The 18,930-nt window shown below is 48.9% G+C and overlaps 1 protein-coding gene across 1 annotated transcript in view; it reads left to right on the top strand.

Annotated features, from left to right (window-relative positions):
• The first annotated feature begins 505 nt into the window (after window positions 1–505).
• The window catches only part of LOC119953960 (voltage-dependent L-type calcium channel subunit beta-1-like), a 309,597-nt gene continuing 291,172 nt past the window's right edge, over window positions 506–18,930 (top strand). The window contains 1 exon segment of the mRNA XM_038778682.1: window positions 506–766. Coding sequence (XP_038634610.1) covers window positions 686–766 — 81 coding nt within the window. The 5' untranslated portion in view covers window positions 506–685.

Here is an 18,930-nt window from a genome sequence, read left to right as displayed (position 1 = left end):
CCCTCTGTAATGTATCAAACTCAATGGAACGTGCCAACTTTGCAAATTCAGCACCAATTTCACAAGAAAAAAGTGGGAGGTGTCCATTACTCGATTAAGCAGGGTTGGAGATTATAAAATTGCATTGCCTCTTTTCTAAAGCCCAACCACCTCGCACACACTGAGCATGGTCGGTGACACACGGAAAATGCTGACTGAAAGATCCGAGATTTAGCCGTTCAAAATCCCAATTATTTCTAAAAACGAATAACGACCCCTTTCTCCGCAAGGCAAGGTAGGTAGGGTAGGTGGTTGATTTGTAGCGATGGGGGTGGTGGTGGAGAGGAGAGAACACTAACCTAATTATACCCATTCCACCCTTTCTCAATAGCTTTCCTGTTATTGGTACATGTGCCACCTCTTCCACCAGTGAACAAGGCTGAAGGCGGCCAGTGCCTTTGCAATTGGCCTTTCCGCTTTGTCAATCAGGACGCCGTGAAGTTTTAGGTGGAGACGGGTAGCGCTGGAGGCAGACAGATTCATTGTCTGGGCAAGAGGAAGACAAACAACGTATTGAAGAGAGCAGAGCTGGGCAAATATATAGATAGAGAGAGAGAGAGGAGGAGAGAGACGAAATAGAAAGATAAAAGGAAATTAATATTACTTTCATTTAAAGATGTGCTACCTGTGACTTAAGCAGTCTCCAATGGTACAAAACAGCATGTCCAGAACACCTTCAACTTCCCACGAGATCCAGATGGATGTATTTGACAACCCGCCCGTGCAGGTACTGACTTGGGGAGTCACATCTTTTGGGGGGGGGGGGGGGGGGGGGGAGGAAGGAGAAAAAAATAATATTTTTTCTTGATCCAGCTTTTCATTAATTGGATGCATGGCTAAAAATTTAAATATTTATCTGGCGAGTCTCCTGCGCCCGTTTGAATATGGGACCTGGGTTGCAATGGCTATTGCCCCCCCCCCCCCCCCTAGTTCTTGGTGTTTAGAGGGGGGGAGCGGTTCCGCGACCTGTTACACCTCGTTCTGTTGAAATGCCTGCAAACACCCAGCACTGCCTCTCCTACTTCATTCGTCTCCTGCTGTCATCCGCTCTCCCCCCCCCCCCCCCCTTCAATGTTTTGAATGCATAGCAACCATATCTTGTAGATATCCTCACGATGCTAACATATATGCTGCAGATTTTTTTTCCTGGTACAATTTTCCTGTTGAATTCGCGTGTGTGTGTGTTTTAAAAAAAATAAATCCTACATAGTCCATCTAGTGTGTATTTGCTGTGCTGAATCTCGTTTTATCCGGGTCCGAACTTATCGGTTTTTATTCTGGAAGGATGTCCTGATTTTTTTTGCATTCTGGAGATTAATACGGCCTGTATATTTTGCACTATGGTGGGCAATCATACAAGTGTGAGGACAAAGAGACCCCCCCCCCCCCCCCTTGCTTTATCTGATTTAGTGTGTGTGTGTCAGTCTGTCTATCTGGCTGTTCCCTCCTTTTGCTTGTACCTTCCCTCCTCATCAAGACCACACCATTAATTTGACCTTTAGATTCAGGGTCTGATCTTTTTTGTTAGTGAACAGGTTTTCTGCTGTTGAACTGTAAAATCATATCCTGGTGCATATCTGATCTCCCCCCCCCCCCCCCCCAACCGTCATTCTGCATATGTTTTTATTTTAACTCTACCTGTGCTGGCAATTTTGAATGTTCAGGTTGAATCCGTGAGCAAAGTTTCTCAAGTCATTGTTTCAGTTCCTTGTACACCATGAAAAGACAAGAGTGGATGCCGCAGGGATGTTTCCCGTCATGGGAGAGACTAGAACCATGGATTTGGAAGGGGTGTCCTGTCTGGGACGGAGATTGGAAAGGAATTCTCTTAAGAGGGTCACGCATCCTTGGAACTCTCTTCAATCAATATTTTTGAAGGCAGCAACAGATAGATTCTTGGCGAACAAAGGGGTGAAAGTTTCTCTGAGGTAGGTGGGAATGGGGAGGTGAGGTAACAATCAGATACAATCCTATTGCATGGTGGAGCAGGCTCGAGGGGCCAAATGGCCTACTCCTGCTCCTAATTCATACGTTTGAGTGCGTGGATGTTTGTCTATGTTCTGAATGGCTGCCTGCTCTTTTTATAAATTCACGGGATGTGGGCGTCGCTGGCTAGGACAGCATTTATTGCCCATCCCTAACTGCCCTTGGGAAGGTGGTGGGGCGCAGCCTTCTTGAACCACAGCAGTCCATGGGTGTAGGTACCCCCACAGTGCTGTTAGGAAGGGAGTTCCAGGATTGGCCAGGGCAAACCCAACACAGTCATACGTTATTAGGATTATAATTTAAAAAGAGAGTGCGGAGGGAAACATGAAGTTTGTCAGTACCTGAGGGGGAAAATGTAATGAAATGAAATGAAAATCACTTATTGTCACGAGTAGGCTTCAATGAAGTTACTGTGAAAAGCCCCTAGTCGCCACATTCCAGCGCCTGTCCGGGGATCGAACCGTGCTGCTGGCCTGCTCGGTCTGCTTTAAAAGCCAGAGATTTAGCCCAGTGAGCTAAACCAGCCCCTCTGTAATTGGGTGGGAAGCTTTCATCAGAACAAGTCCACATCTTTCTAAAACGTTAGCCTGGCATTTCTCCTTCAAATCACGCTCTGTGTTAGAAATACTTCATGTACTGATTTGATGAAGGGTTTCTGTAGCCAATATATATATTTTGTTGCGTGTTTGTTGTGTATTTTCAGGTTAGGTTTTACCAGAAAAATTCTACACGGCGTTGCCACTTTGTCTTTATTAGTACCAGTAAGGCACACAGTGATGCTTATTGCATTTTGGCCTATCATCCACTTCTATTCAGAAGACCTGCTCAGCCCTTTTCTCCTGTTTCCTGTGCAATTGATGGGGGTAAGGGTGGGGGGTGGGGGGAAGAGGGGGAGCGCAGAGGAGGAGAATGGATTGTGCTTTCCTCCCAATGTGTCGAAAAACATTTTTGCTGAAACAATATTCTTCTCATCTCATTTGGGGGGAGATAACAAGAGGGAAATAGGCCATCGTACCACCGCATGCTTGGGTTGAGCGAGAGGACGGAACACTGCCCAGGTGAGCATCGGAGTAGTTGGGTCTGGAGGCGGCAAAGGTAGGAGCTGAGACAGGTAGTGTTAAGAGAAGAGCGAAGGTGTTCTTTGTGATGGAGGGGTTGTGGCTGATTCTCGAAGGCAGAGATGTGGGGTGAAGCGTGCTGGCTCTTCAAGAGGGTCTCATGTCCTCGTACAACGCAGTACGTTTCCAGGGTCATTTGAGGCTGAACAGTGAAGGAAAATGGGTTGGTTACGTGTGCAGTATGCTAACCTGCCCAAGTTCAGCTGAAATGCCCTCTTCCCAAACCTGCACGGCAGTAACCTTCACAACCAGCGAAATCCCCGAAATATGGACAAAATCATTCAGTGCTTGTCACTTCTTTCCCGTCTGCCCAGACTGTCCCCGCAATGACTACTGATAGATTTAATTCAACTCTTGCTGTCGCTGCTTTGTTTGCGGTGGAACTAAAATAGAACTCAGGCGGAATCATAGAATGTCATAAACAGATACTTAAAGCTTATTTTTCTTTCTCAGAATTAGAATCAAACTTGTATCATGAGCTATGCTGTGAACAACACCTTCCCCTAGGTTTCAGGGCAATGACAGGACTAAAAGTGAGAGAGCATCTTGTGTGAAAGATGGTGAAACAGAGAGAATCGATTTAAGTAGGAAATCACCATATGTTGTGTGTACATTATGTTATGATCTGGAGCACACAAACTGTAAGGTGGCAGAAGTAGATTCAATAATAATATGCGACAGGGAAACAGGTACATTTCCCGAGAGGAAACATTAGTAGGACTATGGGAAAAGTGCAAGAGTATAAAATAACATATAAGACTATGAGGGGCATTGAAAGAGTGGACAGGCAGAGACTTTTCCCCTTGGTGCAGGGATCAATGACCAGGGGGCATAGATTTCAGGTGAGGGGCAGCAGGTTTAGAGGGGATATGAGGGAAAACTTTTTCACCCAGAGGGTGACGAGAATCTGGAACTGAAAGGGTGATGGAGGCAGAGACCCTCATAACATTTAAGAAACATTTAGATGTGCACTTGCGATGTCAAGGCATACATGGCTTTGGGCCAAGCATCGGCAAATGGGATTAGAATAGTTAGCTGGTTGTTTTTGACTCATCCAGACGTGATGGGCCAAAGGGCCTTTTCTGTGCTGTAAACCTCTACCACTGGGATTAATCGGATAGCTCATCAAGAGCAAGCACAGACACAATGGGCCAAATGGTCCCCTTCTGTGCTCTTCTGTGACTAAATTCCTTGGTAAATTGTACCAGTGGCGTAGAAAATCTGGAGACAGGCATCCACAATTATTGGCGAATTAAATATTTTTACATCACTTATTTGTGTACTTCCTTTGTGATTTTAAAAACAATTTCATTTTAAGTGCCATTGTTTTTAGCTCATATGCAGCTGCTTGCTGTAGCAAACGATGCCCCATGTAAATGTTGTTTCCTTCTACTGAGGTAAGCCAGTTGAACTGTCATTCCTAGGCGGTATTCCAGGCACGTTTGCGGTTAACAATCTTCCCTTTTGGACTTCCGCTCGTGACCATGGAGTGATTGGTCACATAAAGGGCTGTTCTTGTTCAAAATGACAGAAAAGGGCTCTTTTTACCCAGATCTGGGTGGAATTTTGATGAAAAGGCTTCGGTGAATGGTAGAGGAGTAGTTTACCCCTGGAATGGTATGTCTTCTGATCACCGGACCCGGCAGAAAACAAAGAGAGGTTTGGCTGGAAAGTTGGAACAGTCTTGTGCTTCACAGACAGTCTCTTCCAGCATGCAGAAGGGGGAGGGGCAGGCTGTAAGGCCCCAGATACAGGAACTGATGACTTTTATTGAGGAGGAATACCATAAACAGAGGAAAGAAATGCACGAGGATCATGCAAAGGCCATTGCAGAAGCTGTGGCACCCCTGAAGAGTACCTTGGAGTGGATGGAGAGGCGTTTGGAGGTGCAGGGGTCACAGATTCGGGAGATTGAAGGAGTGATCTCAGACCACAGCAATCGTGTGGTGTCTCTGGAGGAGGAGGTGGGGCTCCTAGGAGACCTCAGTAAAATGCTGAAGGCAAAGGTGGACGAGCAGGGGAATACCTCGAGAAGACAGAACCTGCGAATAATGGGCCTGTCTGAAGGAGTGGAAGGTGTGAGTGCCACGAGGTACGTCTCGAGGATGCTGGCGGGACTGGTGGCGGGAAGGGGTTCTAGATAAGGCACCTGAAGTGGACCGAGCGCATAGGTCGCTGAGGCAAAAGCCTAGAGCTGGGGAGCCGCCGCGGGCGGTGATCGTGAGACTCCATAAATTTGTGGAGAAAGAGAAAATTCTACGGTGGGCCCGGGAGAAGCGTAGCTGCGACTGGGAGGGAAATAACATCCGGATTTATCAGGACATCGGAGCCGAGTTGGCAAAACGGCGATTAGGTTTCAACAAGGCCAAGGCGGTGCTGTACCGGCGGCAGATCAGGTTTGGGGTGCTGTACCCGGCGAAATTATGGGTGACGTTCGGAGGCCGGGAGTATAATTAAGGTCATTAGGATGTGCCTTTGGGCAGGGGCAGCCACACTAGCAGGTTATGCTGGTGAACGGACGTGAGGTGGTGGGGGAGAAGGCCGAGAGGGGTGGCGGGGGGAGGGGGGGAAACGGAAGTGGGGGGAAGAAGGGGAAGGGGAAAAGTGGGGGGGGGGGGTTTCTGCGACGCAGCAGGGGATGACAGATGACATGGTCAAGGGCGAAGAAAGGGGCCATCTGGGATGGGCTAGGTACAGAGTGGAATTAAAGGGGCAGGAGTTAAGTGGTGAAGTTGACGGACGGTTGAACTCGCCAACATTGAGAGCATTTAAAAGTTTATTGGATAAGCATATGGATGATAATGGCATAGTGTAGGTTAGATGGTCTTTAGTTTTTGACTTCCCATGTCGGTGCAACATCGTGGGCCGAAGGGCCTGTACTGCGCTGTATCGTTCTATGTTCTATGTTCTATGTAGGGGATTGGAGACGCAAGCCTCCGGTAAGGTTGGTAACGTGAATTGTCCGGGGATTGAATGGGCCGGTTAAAAGGTCACGGGTGTTTGCGCAACTCAGGAGCTTGAAAGCGAGGGTGGTCTTTCTGCAGGAGACACACCTCCGTGTCAAGGACCAGGTTAGGTTAAGGAAGGGGGGGGGGGGGGGTCGGGCAGGTTTTTCACTCGGGGTTTGATTTGAAATCGAGGGGTGTGGCAATTTTAATGAGCAAAAAAAATGGGATTTGGGAGTGCGAAGGAGGTGAGGGATCCAGGTGGGAGATATGTGATTGTGAGTGGGGTATTGGAAGGAGCACCGGTAACATTGGTAAATGTGTATGCCCCAAATTGGGATGATGTGGGTTTTAGGAGGGGGTTGCTGGCAGCAATCCTGGATTTGGCCACGTACCAGTTGATCATGGGAGGAGATTTTAACTGTGTCCTGGAGCCGAGGGTGGGTAGATCGAGCCCCAGGTCGGGGGGGGGGGGGGGGGGGGGGGGGGCGCGGTTTATGGAGAGGATGGGTATGGTGGATCCATGGCGCTTTCCGAACCCAGGGGGAAGGGAGTATTCCTTTTCACACGTCTATAAGGTCTATTCGAGGATTGACTACTTTGTAGTGAGTCAGGAGATTTTGGGTGGGGTGGAGGGGGCAGGGTATGCAGGGATAGTTATCTTGGACCATGCACCCCACTGGCTGGATATTCGGTTCAGTACGGGACGAGAGCAGAGGCCGGGGTGGAGGTTTGAACCGGGGTTGTTGGCGGATGGAGGTTTTTGTGATAAGGTGCGGTTGGGGATTAGGGATTATGTGGAGTTCAATCAGAATGGGGAGATGTCGGCGGGCATTTTTTGGGAAGCACTGAAGGCAGCGGTCCAGGGAGAAATTATCTCATTTACGATTTGTGCGAATAAGAAAAGGAGGGCGGAACATGACCATCTAGTGAGCGAGATAGTGGAGGTGGACAGGGAATATTCGAGGGTGCCCACCGTGGAGGGATTGGTGAGGAGGAAAAAGTTGCATGGGCAATTTGACAGGTTGACAACGGGGAGGGCGGTAGGGCAACTGCATAGGGCAAGAGGGGTGCAATACGAGTATGGGGAGAAGGCGAGCCGCATGCTGGGGCACCAGCTGTGGAGGCAGGCTGCGTCCAGGGAAATATTGAAGATCCGGACTGGGGCTGGGGATGTGGTCTCAGAGCCAGGGAAGATAAATGAGGCATTCAGAGAGTATAACCAGGGACTTTATGAGGCAGACCCAGGAGGAGAGGAGGGGGGACGGGGTGGTTTCTGGATGAGCTGGAATTTCCCCAGGTAGAGGAAGCAAAGAGGCAGGCGTTGGAGGAGCCCCTGGGGCTGAGGGAGGTGCTGGATAGTATCAGGGGTATGAAGTCGGGGAAGGCCCCAGGGCCGGATGGGCACCCGGCAGAATTTTATAAGGAATTTGCGGCGGACCTGGCACCACATCTGTTGGGGGCGTTTAATGAAGCACTGGAGAAGGGGGAGTTGCCGGAGACGATGAAGCAGGCAGTAATCACACTAATTCGAAAAAAAGGGATGGTCCGGTGGAATGTGGGTCGTATAGACCCGTATCACTATTGAACACGGATGTGAAAGTATTGGCTAAGTTGTTGGCGGGGAGGATGGAGGATTGTGTCCCGGGGGTGGTTGCAGAAGATCAAACAGGCTTCGTGAAGGGCAGGCAGCATCCGAGTAATATAAGACGGCTGTTAAATGTGGTGATGAATCCGTCGAGAGCTCTGGTACAGGAGGCGGTGGTGTCCATGGACGCGGAGGAAGCATTTGATCGGGTGGAGTGACGGTACTTGTTCGAAGTTTTGGGAAGGTTTGGATTTGGGCCAAGATTTGTGGCATGGGTGCAGTTGCTGTGTGTGGCGCCAAGAGTGAGGGTGAGGACGAATGATATGAGCTCACGAAGCTTTGACTTACACAGGGGTACGAGGCAGGGGTGCCCGCTGTTGCCGCTGCTGTTTGCGCTGGCCATAGAGCCATTGGCGATGGCTCTCATGGGGTCGGCAGAGTGGCAGGGGATAATGAGGGGATAGAGGGAGCATCGGGTGTCGCTCTATGTCGATGACCTCTTGCTGTATGTTTTGGATTTGTTGGAGAGTATGGGAAGGATTATGGGCCTGTTGGGGAGGTTTGGAGGGCTCTCGGGATACAAGCTGAATGTAGGGAAAAGCGAGGTATTCCCGGTGGATGAGCTGGCGCAGCAGGCAAATTTAGGGGGATGCCATTTACGGTAGCGAGGGATAGGTTTAGGTACTTGGGGATTCAGGTAGTGAGAGAATGGACAGGGATGCATAAGTGGAACTTAACGAAGCTGGTGGAGGAGGCCAGGGAGGATCTTAAGAGGTGGGATACACTACACTTAATGTTGGCGGGGAGGGTCCAAGTGAGGTTCTTATTTATCTTTCAGGCTCTCCCAATCTTTATATCAAAGGCCTTTTTTCAGAAAGTGGACACGATCATCTCTGACTTTGTATGGGCGGGGAAGGTGCCGAGGGTGGGGAGGACCCTGCTACAGAGGCAGAGGCAGCAGGGGGGGGGGGGTTGGCCTTGCCAAACTTGCTTCATTATTATTGGGCGACGAATGTGGACAAGATGTGGCGGTGGTGGGAAGGAGAAGGGGTAGAGTGGGTTAGGATGGAGGAGGAATCTTGTAAGGGGTCTAGTTTGAGGGCTATGGTGACGGCAGCATTGCCAATGGCTCCGAGTAGGTATTCAGGGAGCCCAGTGGTGCAGTCCACGCTGAAGATATGGAAACAGCTGAGGAGGCATTTTAGGGTGGAAGGGATGTCGGTGCTAACACCGCTGTGCGAGAATCATGGGTTTGAGCCGGGGGGGATGGATAGTGTATACAGGAGGTGGAGGGAGGTGGGACTGGTCAAGGTGAGGGATTTGTATTTGGAGGAAGGTTGGCCAGTCTGGAGGAGCTAAGGGAGAGGGTAGAGCTGCCAAGGGGGAGTGAGTTCAGGTATCTACAGGTTAGGGACTTTGCACGAAAGGTCTGGGGGTGGTTCCCTAGGTTGCCAGGATACACCCTGCTGGAGAGAGCTTCCAGATGGGGAAGGGGAGGGAAGAATTGGGGATATATATAAGTGGCTGGGGAGGCAGGGAGGCGAGCGGGTGGTGAAGATCAAGGAGAAATGGGAAGCGGAGTTGGGAATGGAGATCAATTGGGGAGTATGGAGTGAGGCACTGCGAAGGGTAAACGGGACCTTCTCTTGTGCAAGGATGAGCCTGGTACAGTTTAAGGTGGTGCACAGGGTGCATATGACTCGGGTGAGAATGAGTGGGTTCTTTCAGGGGGTAGCAGATGAGTGTGAGGTGTGGGCGGGGGCCAGCGAATCACGCGCACATGTTTTGGGGTTGTGAAAAATTGGGAAGATTCTGGGCGGGAGTGTTCTCGGTCTGAGCCAGGATAGTGGAGGAGGGAGTGGACCCGGACCCTTTGGTGGCGATATTTGGGGTTTCAGAGAAGCCGGAGCTCATGGAGAGGAGGAAGGCTAATGTCTTGGCCTTCGTCTCTCTGATTGCACGGCGGTGAATTTTGCTGGAGTGGCGGTCGGCATCCCCACCGGGGGTAGCAGCATGGTTGGGTGACCTGTATGACATCCTGTGGTTGGAGAAGATAAAGTATGAGTTAAGGGGCTCAGCGGGGGAGTTTGATAAACGGTGGGGGATGTTTGTGACCGTGTTTAAGGAGCTGTTCGTCCCAGGGGGATGGGGGACGGGGGGGGGACACGGGGGACAGGGGGGCGGGGGGGGGGGGGGGGGGGGTCATGGGGAGGGGGGGTGAAAAAGGAGAAAAATCTGTACAAACAGTATAGTTGATTGTTGCGAAGAATGTTTCCCGGGGTGTTTATTTGCTCTAACCTACTTTGGTACAAGTTTGAATAAAATGCGTTTAAAAAAAAAACCAAAACAAATCTCCCCTTTTTCTTGTTGTATTTATTAAATAAATCCTCTAATTTCTTTCTGTGACACATGATTGGATGAGGTTTCATCAATGTCCTCTTGCGACTGCCAAAGTGATGATTCTGCAACTGAGTAAGAAGTAACTATTGACTGACTATTTTGGGGGGATGGTGGCGTCGTTATGCCACTGGACTAGCAATCCATAGGCCCAGGCTGATTCTCGGGGGACACAGGTTCAAATCCCACCACGGAAGATGACGGAATTTAAATTCCATTCACAAAGCCTGGAATGTAAAGCTAGTCTCGGTAATGGTGACCATGAATCTATCATTGATTGCTGTAAAAACCCACCTGGTTCACTAATGCCCTCTCAGGGAAGGAAATCTGCCCTCTTTACCCGGTCTGGCCTACATGTGACTCCAGATCCACCACAATGTTGTTGACTCTTAAATGCCCTTTCAAGAACAGCCGAGCAAGGCACTCAGTTTGAGGGCTATTAGGGATGGGCAGCAAATGGGGCTGGTTTAGCTCACTGGGCTAAATCGCTGGCTTTTAAAGCAGACCGAGCAGGCCAGCAGCACGGTTCGATTCCCGTGCCAGCCTCCCCGGACAGGCGCCGGAATGCGGCGACTAGGGGCTTTTCACAGTAACTTCATTGAAGCCTACTCGTGACAATAAGCGATTTTCATTTCATTTTTCATTTTCAAATTCAGGTCTTGCCAGTGATGCACACATCCCACAAAAGAGTAAAGAAATGTTTTACTCTCTGTTTCTATGTTCTATAGTAGTACACTCGCCAACTTTAAGGGCTTTTAAGTGGTCGCTGGATAGACATATGGATGAAAATGGAATAGTGTAGGTCAGATAGGCTTCAGATGGTTTCACGGGTCGGCGCAACATCGAGGGCCGAAGGGCCCGTACTGCGCTGTAATGTTCTATGTTCTATGTTCTAAAGGTAAATTCCACCGTGAGGGCCTTTACAGCTGAGTTCACTCAATGTTCACTCCCTCATAGGGGTTTCAGAGATTAGGAAGTGAGAATTGAGGCTTATTTATGTTCTTATGGAAATACTTTTATTGGGGAAAGTGGGGCCGGTTGAGTTGGTCTTACAGAGAGCCAACATGGACCATATTCTTTACCCACTCTCCGGGCTGGATTATCCACCTTGCAATGCTGGAAACGGGAATCACAATCGGGTTGAGAATAGGGCTTCAGGCAAAAACCGAGGTGTGCTCCCGGTACTGATTCCAGCGCCGTGCTCCGGTGCCTCCGAGGTTTGCGCCCCAGTGCCGCTGGGACACTGGCATTTGCGTGCACTTAAATGTGATTAGCGGCTTGGACACTTCATGCTCCGCCCTTCTGCGATGCTCCACCCCTCTCAGGTGGAAGTCTCACGGGCGAGGATTACTGCAAGTATTTACAAACGGGGAGTGGGCGCGTTGGCTGTGGGGGGGGGGGGGGGGGGGGGGGGTAGTGGGAGGCTAAAAAAAACACTGAAAGTCCATTGAAAACTGTCGGGCATGCTGGGGTGGGTGGCTGCCCGTGCCGAGCGTTAGCGAGGAGCAGCTTGATGCTGGGTCAGGGTGTCCCCTCGGGATTGGGGTGACGCACCCCTTTGCTGCTACTTCCAGGCTCCTTGCTGTTCACACTGAGTGCTGCAAATGCTCAGAAGGCCTCTGGTAATCTTGGAGTCACCCAGGCCACCCTCCGGGGCACCCTCATACCCCAGCTGTATCATGAAGGGGATGGGGGCATGGCCAAGCTCAACGAGGGGCCCACCGGGTGTTGGGGCTTCTCAGAAGTGTCACCCCACGACCGAGAAAGCAAAGGATCAGCAGAGCTCATCCCAACCAGGGGGCACCTGCACTGTGGCCTACAGAACACCACCTGGTTCTCTGCCCCTCTCAGGGCAGAAGCCTCATTAGCCACCCCCTACCACTCCGGATCATCGGCAGCACTGACTTATTCTGCCACCACCTTCCAGGCAGTGTTCAGGAGGGCAGGCCCGAGTCAGCGCCCACCCCCCTCCCCCGGAGACTGATCCTCCCGCCCCCCCCCACCAGGACGGCCACCGCAGCCGTGATGCTGAGCTCCCGCCGGACGGTACCATACATGAACCACGCCGGAGGGAACTCGGCCGGTCGACCACGGAGAATCGCTGCGGGGGCCTCTTCAACGGCCCCTGACTGGCGTCGCGTCGACTGTGCGCGCGAGTGGCGCCGACTCTCCCGTCGGGCGGAGAATCGCGTCCCGGCGTCGGACCGGCGTCGCGGACCGTCTCGGCGTCAGCTCTGATTCTCTGAGCCAGCGCAGGCTCGGAGAATCCCGGCCCTTGAGTTCCCCCCCCACCAGTTCCTCTTTGCAAAGAAAGCAGAACAATAGATGTAAATCACCGGGCAGCGACCTGGAAGCAGGTTGTCTACACATGGGGGAGTTAATGTGGAGAGAGGGAGAGGGGAGAGAAAGGGAAGAAAAGGAGGTTGAACAGCGAACATTTACCCTCATCGAAAGCTCAACCCACATGCATTGGACTAGAGCTTCTGCACCTGTGACAATCAAAGGGTAGTCAACACTTTGTCATCACTACACTAACCAACTGCCCAATCAGCCTGTTTTAATTCACACACTGCTGAGGGAGTAATTAACAGGCCGGCTCGAGTTTATGTGGAAGTTAGTAGGTCTAGGTGGGCGTACTTAGTGAATCTTAGGATCAAACCATAAGGCCCAAGTCGCATTATGAATAATGCGCATTTATCATTAAAAACTCCATCATTAAATTATTGCCTTAAATTGAGAAGGTGGTGCCCGTTACTGCTTGTAATAATTAGCAATGTTCTATCTGCTCAGAGCTTTGTAGCAGTAGTTGTTATTTCTTTGTAACTCGGAATTTTCTCATCCTGTGGTGTAGTTTTGCTGGGACTATTTAGTCTCTGATCTGGGTCTTGAAGTTGGACTTGATAATTGTGTTACTGTCTATGCTCTGTCTGCCTGAGATATCTGGAGTACTGGGTCAGCGCTGAATCACAGAACAATGTGAAGACAGCCTTGAGGTGGCTTTGGCCCAGTATGAACGAGTGTTGGAGCCACAGGTAGATACACAAGTCTAAGAAGGGACTCCCCCAGCCATCTGTAATTTTCCTTCCTCTGACCATCTGTTTTCATGTTATTTTCCCGTTTGGCTTGTTGGAAGATGCAGTTCCAAGGACACTGGGCAGTGACGAGCAACGGGACTAACATCCACAAGGGCCAAGTAATTACTTTGCATCAGGGGTGCAAAGCCTACAGGAAATGGGATACAGAGTCTGATAATTTACATAAGTAAAAGGAAATGAAACACTTTGCTTCCAGAGTAATGAATGGGGTGGAAGTAGAGACAAACAAAAATGTCAACTTAAGGTTTCAAAGAAATGCCGAAATGGTTTATTGCCCTGTAAACCCCATGAGCAAGTCCTTTCCTTTTTATGCAGCAAAAACCACAGCAACACGATGTATTTAGAAAGTGCTTTGTGAGTGACACGGTTGCACAGTGGTTAGCACTGCTGCCTCACTACGCCGAGGACACGGGTTCGATCCTGGCCCCGGGTCACTGTCCGTGTGGAGTTTGCATATTCTCCTCTGACTGCGTGGGTCTCACCCCCACAACCCAAAGATGCTCCGGGTAGGTGGATTGGCCAGACTAAATTGCCCCTTAATTGGAAAAAAAAACTAATTGGGGTACTCTAAATTTGTGAAATAAAAGGAAGTGTATTAATGCAGTAAAACGTCCCAAGGAACCTCATGTGAGCGATATTCAACAAAACTGAACACTGTGTCATGTGAGAGTGCCTTTAAGAATTGGATGTTTAAGAAATGTACCTTTAAGAAATCAGGCTGATCATATTACTGAAGTGATGTCACGGGGGGGGGGAGCTGAGCTCACTTCTGCTTTTTGGAAGTTTTAGTTTCAGTTTGAAGAAAGCTTGGGTGTGGCTGTGAGCTGCATTGCTGGTGATCTCTGCCATGAAGGACTATCTCTTAATCCTTTGGTGAAATCAGAATTGTAAAAAGGTCTCAGTATTGAATATAAATCTAATGTGCTTCCGTTTGAAGGATTTGTTGAGTCTTTTGGATGTGTAAAGGAACAGTTTGCAGGATTGGGTAGTGTTGTATTATTTTCGGAGTTATCTTTGAAGTAAGGGGCGTTAAGAGATCCAATGTTTATTTAAAGGGTTAATTTGAGTTCATGGAATAAAAATTGTTTTGTTTTAAAAACCACGTGTCCATAATTGTAATACTACACCAGGGGAACAAGCCGTGTGCTTCAAAAGCAACAATCCATTAAAGGTGGGGGTTGGTGGAACTCCATGGTACATTTTGGGTTTCTGAAAACACCTCTCCCATAACAACTGAGACACATAAGAAGACATTAGATCTGGTCCTGTGTAATGAGACAGGATTGATTAATAATATCATAGTTAGGGATCCTCTCAGAAGGAGCGATCACAATATGGTGGAATTTAAAATACAGATGGAGGGCGAGAAGGTAAAATCAAACACTAGTGTTTTGTGCTTAAACAAAGGAGATTACAATGGGATGAGAGAAGAGCTAGCTAAGGTAGACTGGGAGCAAAGACTTTATGGTGGAACAATTGAGGAACAGTGGAGAACCATCCAAGCGATTTTTCGCAGTGCTCAGCAAAGGTTTATACCAACAAAAAGGAAGGACGGAAGAAAGAGGAAAAATCGACCGTGGATATCTCAGGAAAAAAGGGAGAGTATCAAATTGAAGGAAAAAGCATACAAAGTGGCAAAGATTAGTGGGAGTCTAGAGGACTGGGAAATCTTTAGGGGGCAAAAGAAAGCTACTAAAAAGCTATAAAGGAGAGTAAGATAGATTATGAGAGCAAACTTGCTCAGAATATAAAAACAGATAGTAAAAACTAGACTCTGGGGTGGTCCCAGCGGATTGGAAATTAGCAAATGTGACAGCACTGTTTAAAAAAGGAGGTAGGCAAAAAGCGGGTAATTATAAGCCAGTGAGCTTAACTTCGGTAGTAGGGAAGATCCTGGAATCTATCATCAAGGAAGAAATAGCGAGGCATCTGGATGGAAATTGTCCCATTGGGCAGACGCAGCATGGGTTCATAAAGGGCAGGTCATGCCTAACTAATTTAGTGGAATTTTTTGAAGACATTACCAGTGCAGTAGATAGCGGGGAGCCAATGGATGTGGTATAACTGGATTTCCAGAAAGCCTTTGACAAGGTGCCACACAAAAGGTTGCTGCATAAGATAAAGATGCATGGCATTAAGGGTAAAGTAGTAGCATGGATAGAGGATTGGTTAATTAATAGAAAGCAAAGAGTGGGGATTAATGGGTGTTTCTTTGGTTGGCAATCAGTAGCTAGTGGTGTCCCTCAGGGATCAGTGTTGGGCCCACAATTGTTCACAATTTACATTGATGATTTGGAGTTGGGGACCAAGGGCAATGTGTCCAAGTTTGCAGACGACACTAAGATCAGTGGTAAATCAAAAAGTGCAGAGGATACTGGAAGTCTGCAGAGGGATTTGGATAGGTTAAGTGAATGGGCTAGGGTAAGGCAGATGGGATACAATGTTGACAAATGTGAGGTTATCCATTTTGGTAGGAATAACAGCAAAAGGGATTATTATTTAAATGGCAAAATATTAAAGCATGCTGCTGTGCAGAGAGACCTGAGTGTGCTAGTGCATGAGTCACAGAAAGTTGGTTTACAGGTGCAACAGGTGATTTACAGGCAGCAAGGTAGCATCGTGGATAGCACAATTGCTTCACAGCTCCAGGGTCCCAGGTTCGATTCCGGCTTGGGTCACTGTCTGTGCGGAGTCTGCATATCCTCCCCGTGTGTGCGTGGGTTTCCTCCGGGTGCTCCGGTTTTCTTCCACAGTCCAAAGATGTGCAGGTTAGGTGGATTGGCCATGCTAAATTGCCCTTAGTGTCCAAAATTGCCTTTAGTGTTGGGTGGGGTTGCTGGGTTATGGGGATAGGGTGGAGGTGTTGACCTTGGGTAGGGTGCTCTTTCCAGGAGCCGGTGCAGACTCGATGGGCCGAATGGCCTCCTTCTGCTCTGAAAATTCTATGAAATTAAGAAAGCAAATGGAATTTTGTCCTTCATTGCTAGAGGGATGGAGTTTAAGACTCGGGAGGTTATGCTGCAATTGTATAAGGTGTTAGTGAGGCTACACCTGGACTATTGTGTTCAGTTTTGCTTTCCTTACCTGAGAAAGGACATACTGGAGGATGTGGAGAGGAGATTCACGAGGTTAATCCCAGAGCTGAAGGGGTTGGATTATGAGGAGAGGTTGAGTAGACTGGGACTGTACTCGTTGGAATTTAGAAGGATGAGGGGGTGATCATATCGATACATATAAAATTATGAAGGGAATAGATAGGATAGATGTGGGCAGGTTGTTTCCACTCGTGGGTGAAAGCAGAACTCGGGGGCATCGCCTCAAAATAAGGGGAAGTAGATTTAGGACTGAGTTTAGGAGGAACTTCTTCACCCAAAGGGTTGTGAATCTATAGAATTCCTTGCCCAGTGAAGCAGTTGAGGCTCCTTCATTCAATGTTTTTAAGGTAAAGATAGATAGTTTTTTGAAGAATAAAGGGATTAAGGGTTATGGTGTTCGGGCCGGAAAGTGGAGCTGAGTCCACAAAAGATCAGCCATGATCTCATTGAATGGCGGAGCAGGCTCGAGGGGCCAGATGGCCGACCCCTGCTCCTAATTCTTAAGTTCTTATGTTCTTATTAGAATGGCTGACTAGAAACTTTGTCAAAGAGATAAGTTTCAAGGAACTAATGTAGCTGGAAGTTTTAGGGAGGGAATCTGGCGCTTAGAGCCTTAGCAGCGGAAACCACAACCGGCATTGGTGGAATACCATTAAATCCAGAGAATTAATGATCTTCTCCAGGCTTCACGTGAGGAGATTCCACCACTGGGATGGAAAAGCCATCCCAAAAATTGCATCATGGGCAACCTCTCTCCGGGGTGGACATCAACCCACCACTTAAGTCCCGCACCTGCACTACCTCTCGGGAGGCAGCCTGCCTCTTCAGCTGGTGCGCTAAAAGGCCTTCTCCCCATATTCATAAAAAGCCCCCCTCGAGCGTACAACTGGCGCATCGCCTTGCCCACTGGGAACATCAAACTGCACCCGCAACTTCTTCCTGCTCGCCAATAATCCGGTGCCGAGGCAAGCAAGCACTGGCGGCCTACCTGAAGGATGGAGCCCACCAACTTATGCCTCTCCATTCTTCCAGTCTTCTTATCTGCCTTATAGTAGATTATCTCCCCCCCCTAATGACAGCCTTGATGGCTTCCCACAATATGGAGAGTGAGGTAGTCTGTAGCATGGTGCCTTTAACGTCTGATCCGTTTTGGTCAAGACCACATGAATGGGGGCCAGGGTCCCTTCCATTGCCCTGTTGAGGTTCTCAGAGGCAACCTGCCGCAACTTCCCAAATTCCACTGCCATTATGCTCGGTCATCAGCGGAGCACCCTAAGACCCAGCAGGGACCTCTGCCATTTTCTCACCAGATGAGGCTTGAGAGAGTCTGACGACAATTCTTTCTTGTCTGCTGCCTTGTCTTGTACTTTTTAGGCATTCCTTTTCTGTGGGAATCCTATCTCATCGAACTAATAAAGTTCCATCCCAACTCACCCCCAAAAACAACAACACCTCCTTCACAATAATCCTCAATATCGGGGCCCTGCAAGGTTGTGTAGCCCCCTACTCTACTCCCTGTACACACAAGACTGTGTGGCAAAATTTGGTTCCGACTCCATTTATAGGTTTACTAATAATACAACCATAGTGGGTCGGATCTCGAATAATGACGAGTCAGAATACAGGAGGAAGATAGAGAACTTAGTGGAGTGGTGTAGCGACAATAATCTCTTCCTCAATGCCAGCAAAACGAAAGAGCTGGTCATTGACTTCAGGAAGCAAAATACTGTACACACCCTGTCAGCATCAACGGGGCCGAGGTGGAGATGGTTAACAGCTTCAAATTCCTAGGGGTGCACACCTCCAAAAATCTGTCCTGGTCCACCCACGTCGATGCTACCACCAAGAAAGCACAACAGCGCCCATACTTCCTCAGGAAACTAAGGAAATTTGACATGTCCACATTGACTGTTGCCAATCTTTGCAGATGCACCATAGAAAGCATCCTATCTGGCTGCATCACAGCCTGGTATGGCAACTGCTCGGCCCAAGACGGCAAAAAACTTCAGAGAGTCGTGAACACAGCCCAGTCCATCACACGATCCTGCCTTCCATCCATTGACTCCATCTACACCTCCCGCTGCCTGGGGAAAGCGGGCAGCATAATCAAAGACCCCTCCCACCCGGTTTACTCACTCTTCCAACTTCTTCCATCGGACAGGAGATACAGAAGTCTGAGAACACGCACGAACAGACTCAAAAACAGCTTCTTCCCCACTGTTACCAGACTCCTAAATGACCCTCTTATTGACTGATCTGATTAACACTACACCCTGTATGCTTCATCCGATGCTGGTGTTTATGTAATTACATTATGTTGCCCTAATATGTATTTTCTATTATTTTCTTTTCATGTACTTAATGATCTGTTGAGCTGCTCGCAGAAAAATACTTTTCACTGGGGCAGCACGGTGGCGCAGTGGTTAGCACTGCTGCTTCACGGCGCCATGGTCCCGGGTTTGATCCTGGCTCTGGGTCACTGTCCGTGTGGAGGTTGCACATTCTCCCCGTGTTTGCGTGGGTTTCGCCCCCACAATCCAAAGGTGTGCAGGGTAGGTGGATTGGCCATGCTAAATTGTCCCTTAATTGGAAAAAATGAATTGGGTACTCTAAAATAAAATTAAAACTTTTCACTGTGCCTCGGTACATGTGACAATAAACCAAAAC

This window comes from Scyliorhinus canicula, chromosome 19, assembly GCF_902713615.1.
Source record: "Scyliorhinus canicula chromosome 19, sScyCan1.1, whole genome shotgun sequence".
NCBI lineage: Eukaryota > Metazoa > Chordata > Chondrichthyes > Carcharhiniformes > Scyliorhinidae > Scyliorhinus > Scyliorhinus canicula.
This window is presented reverse-complemented; position numbering and strand designations above follow the sequence as displayed.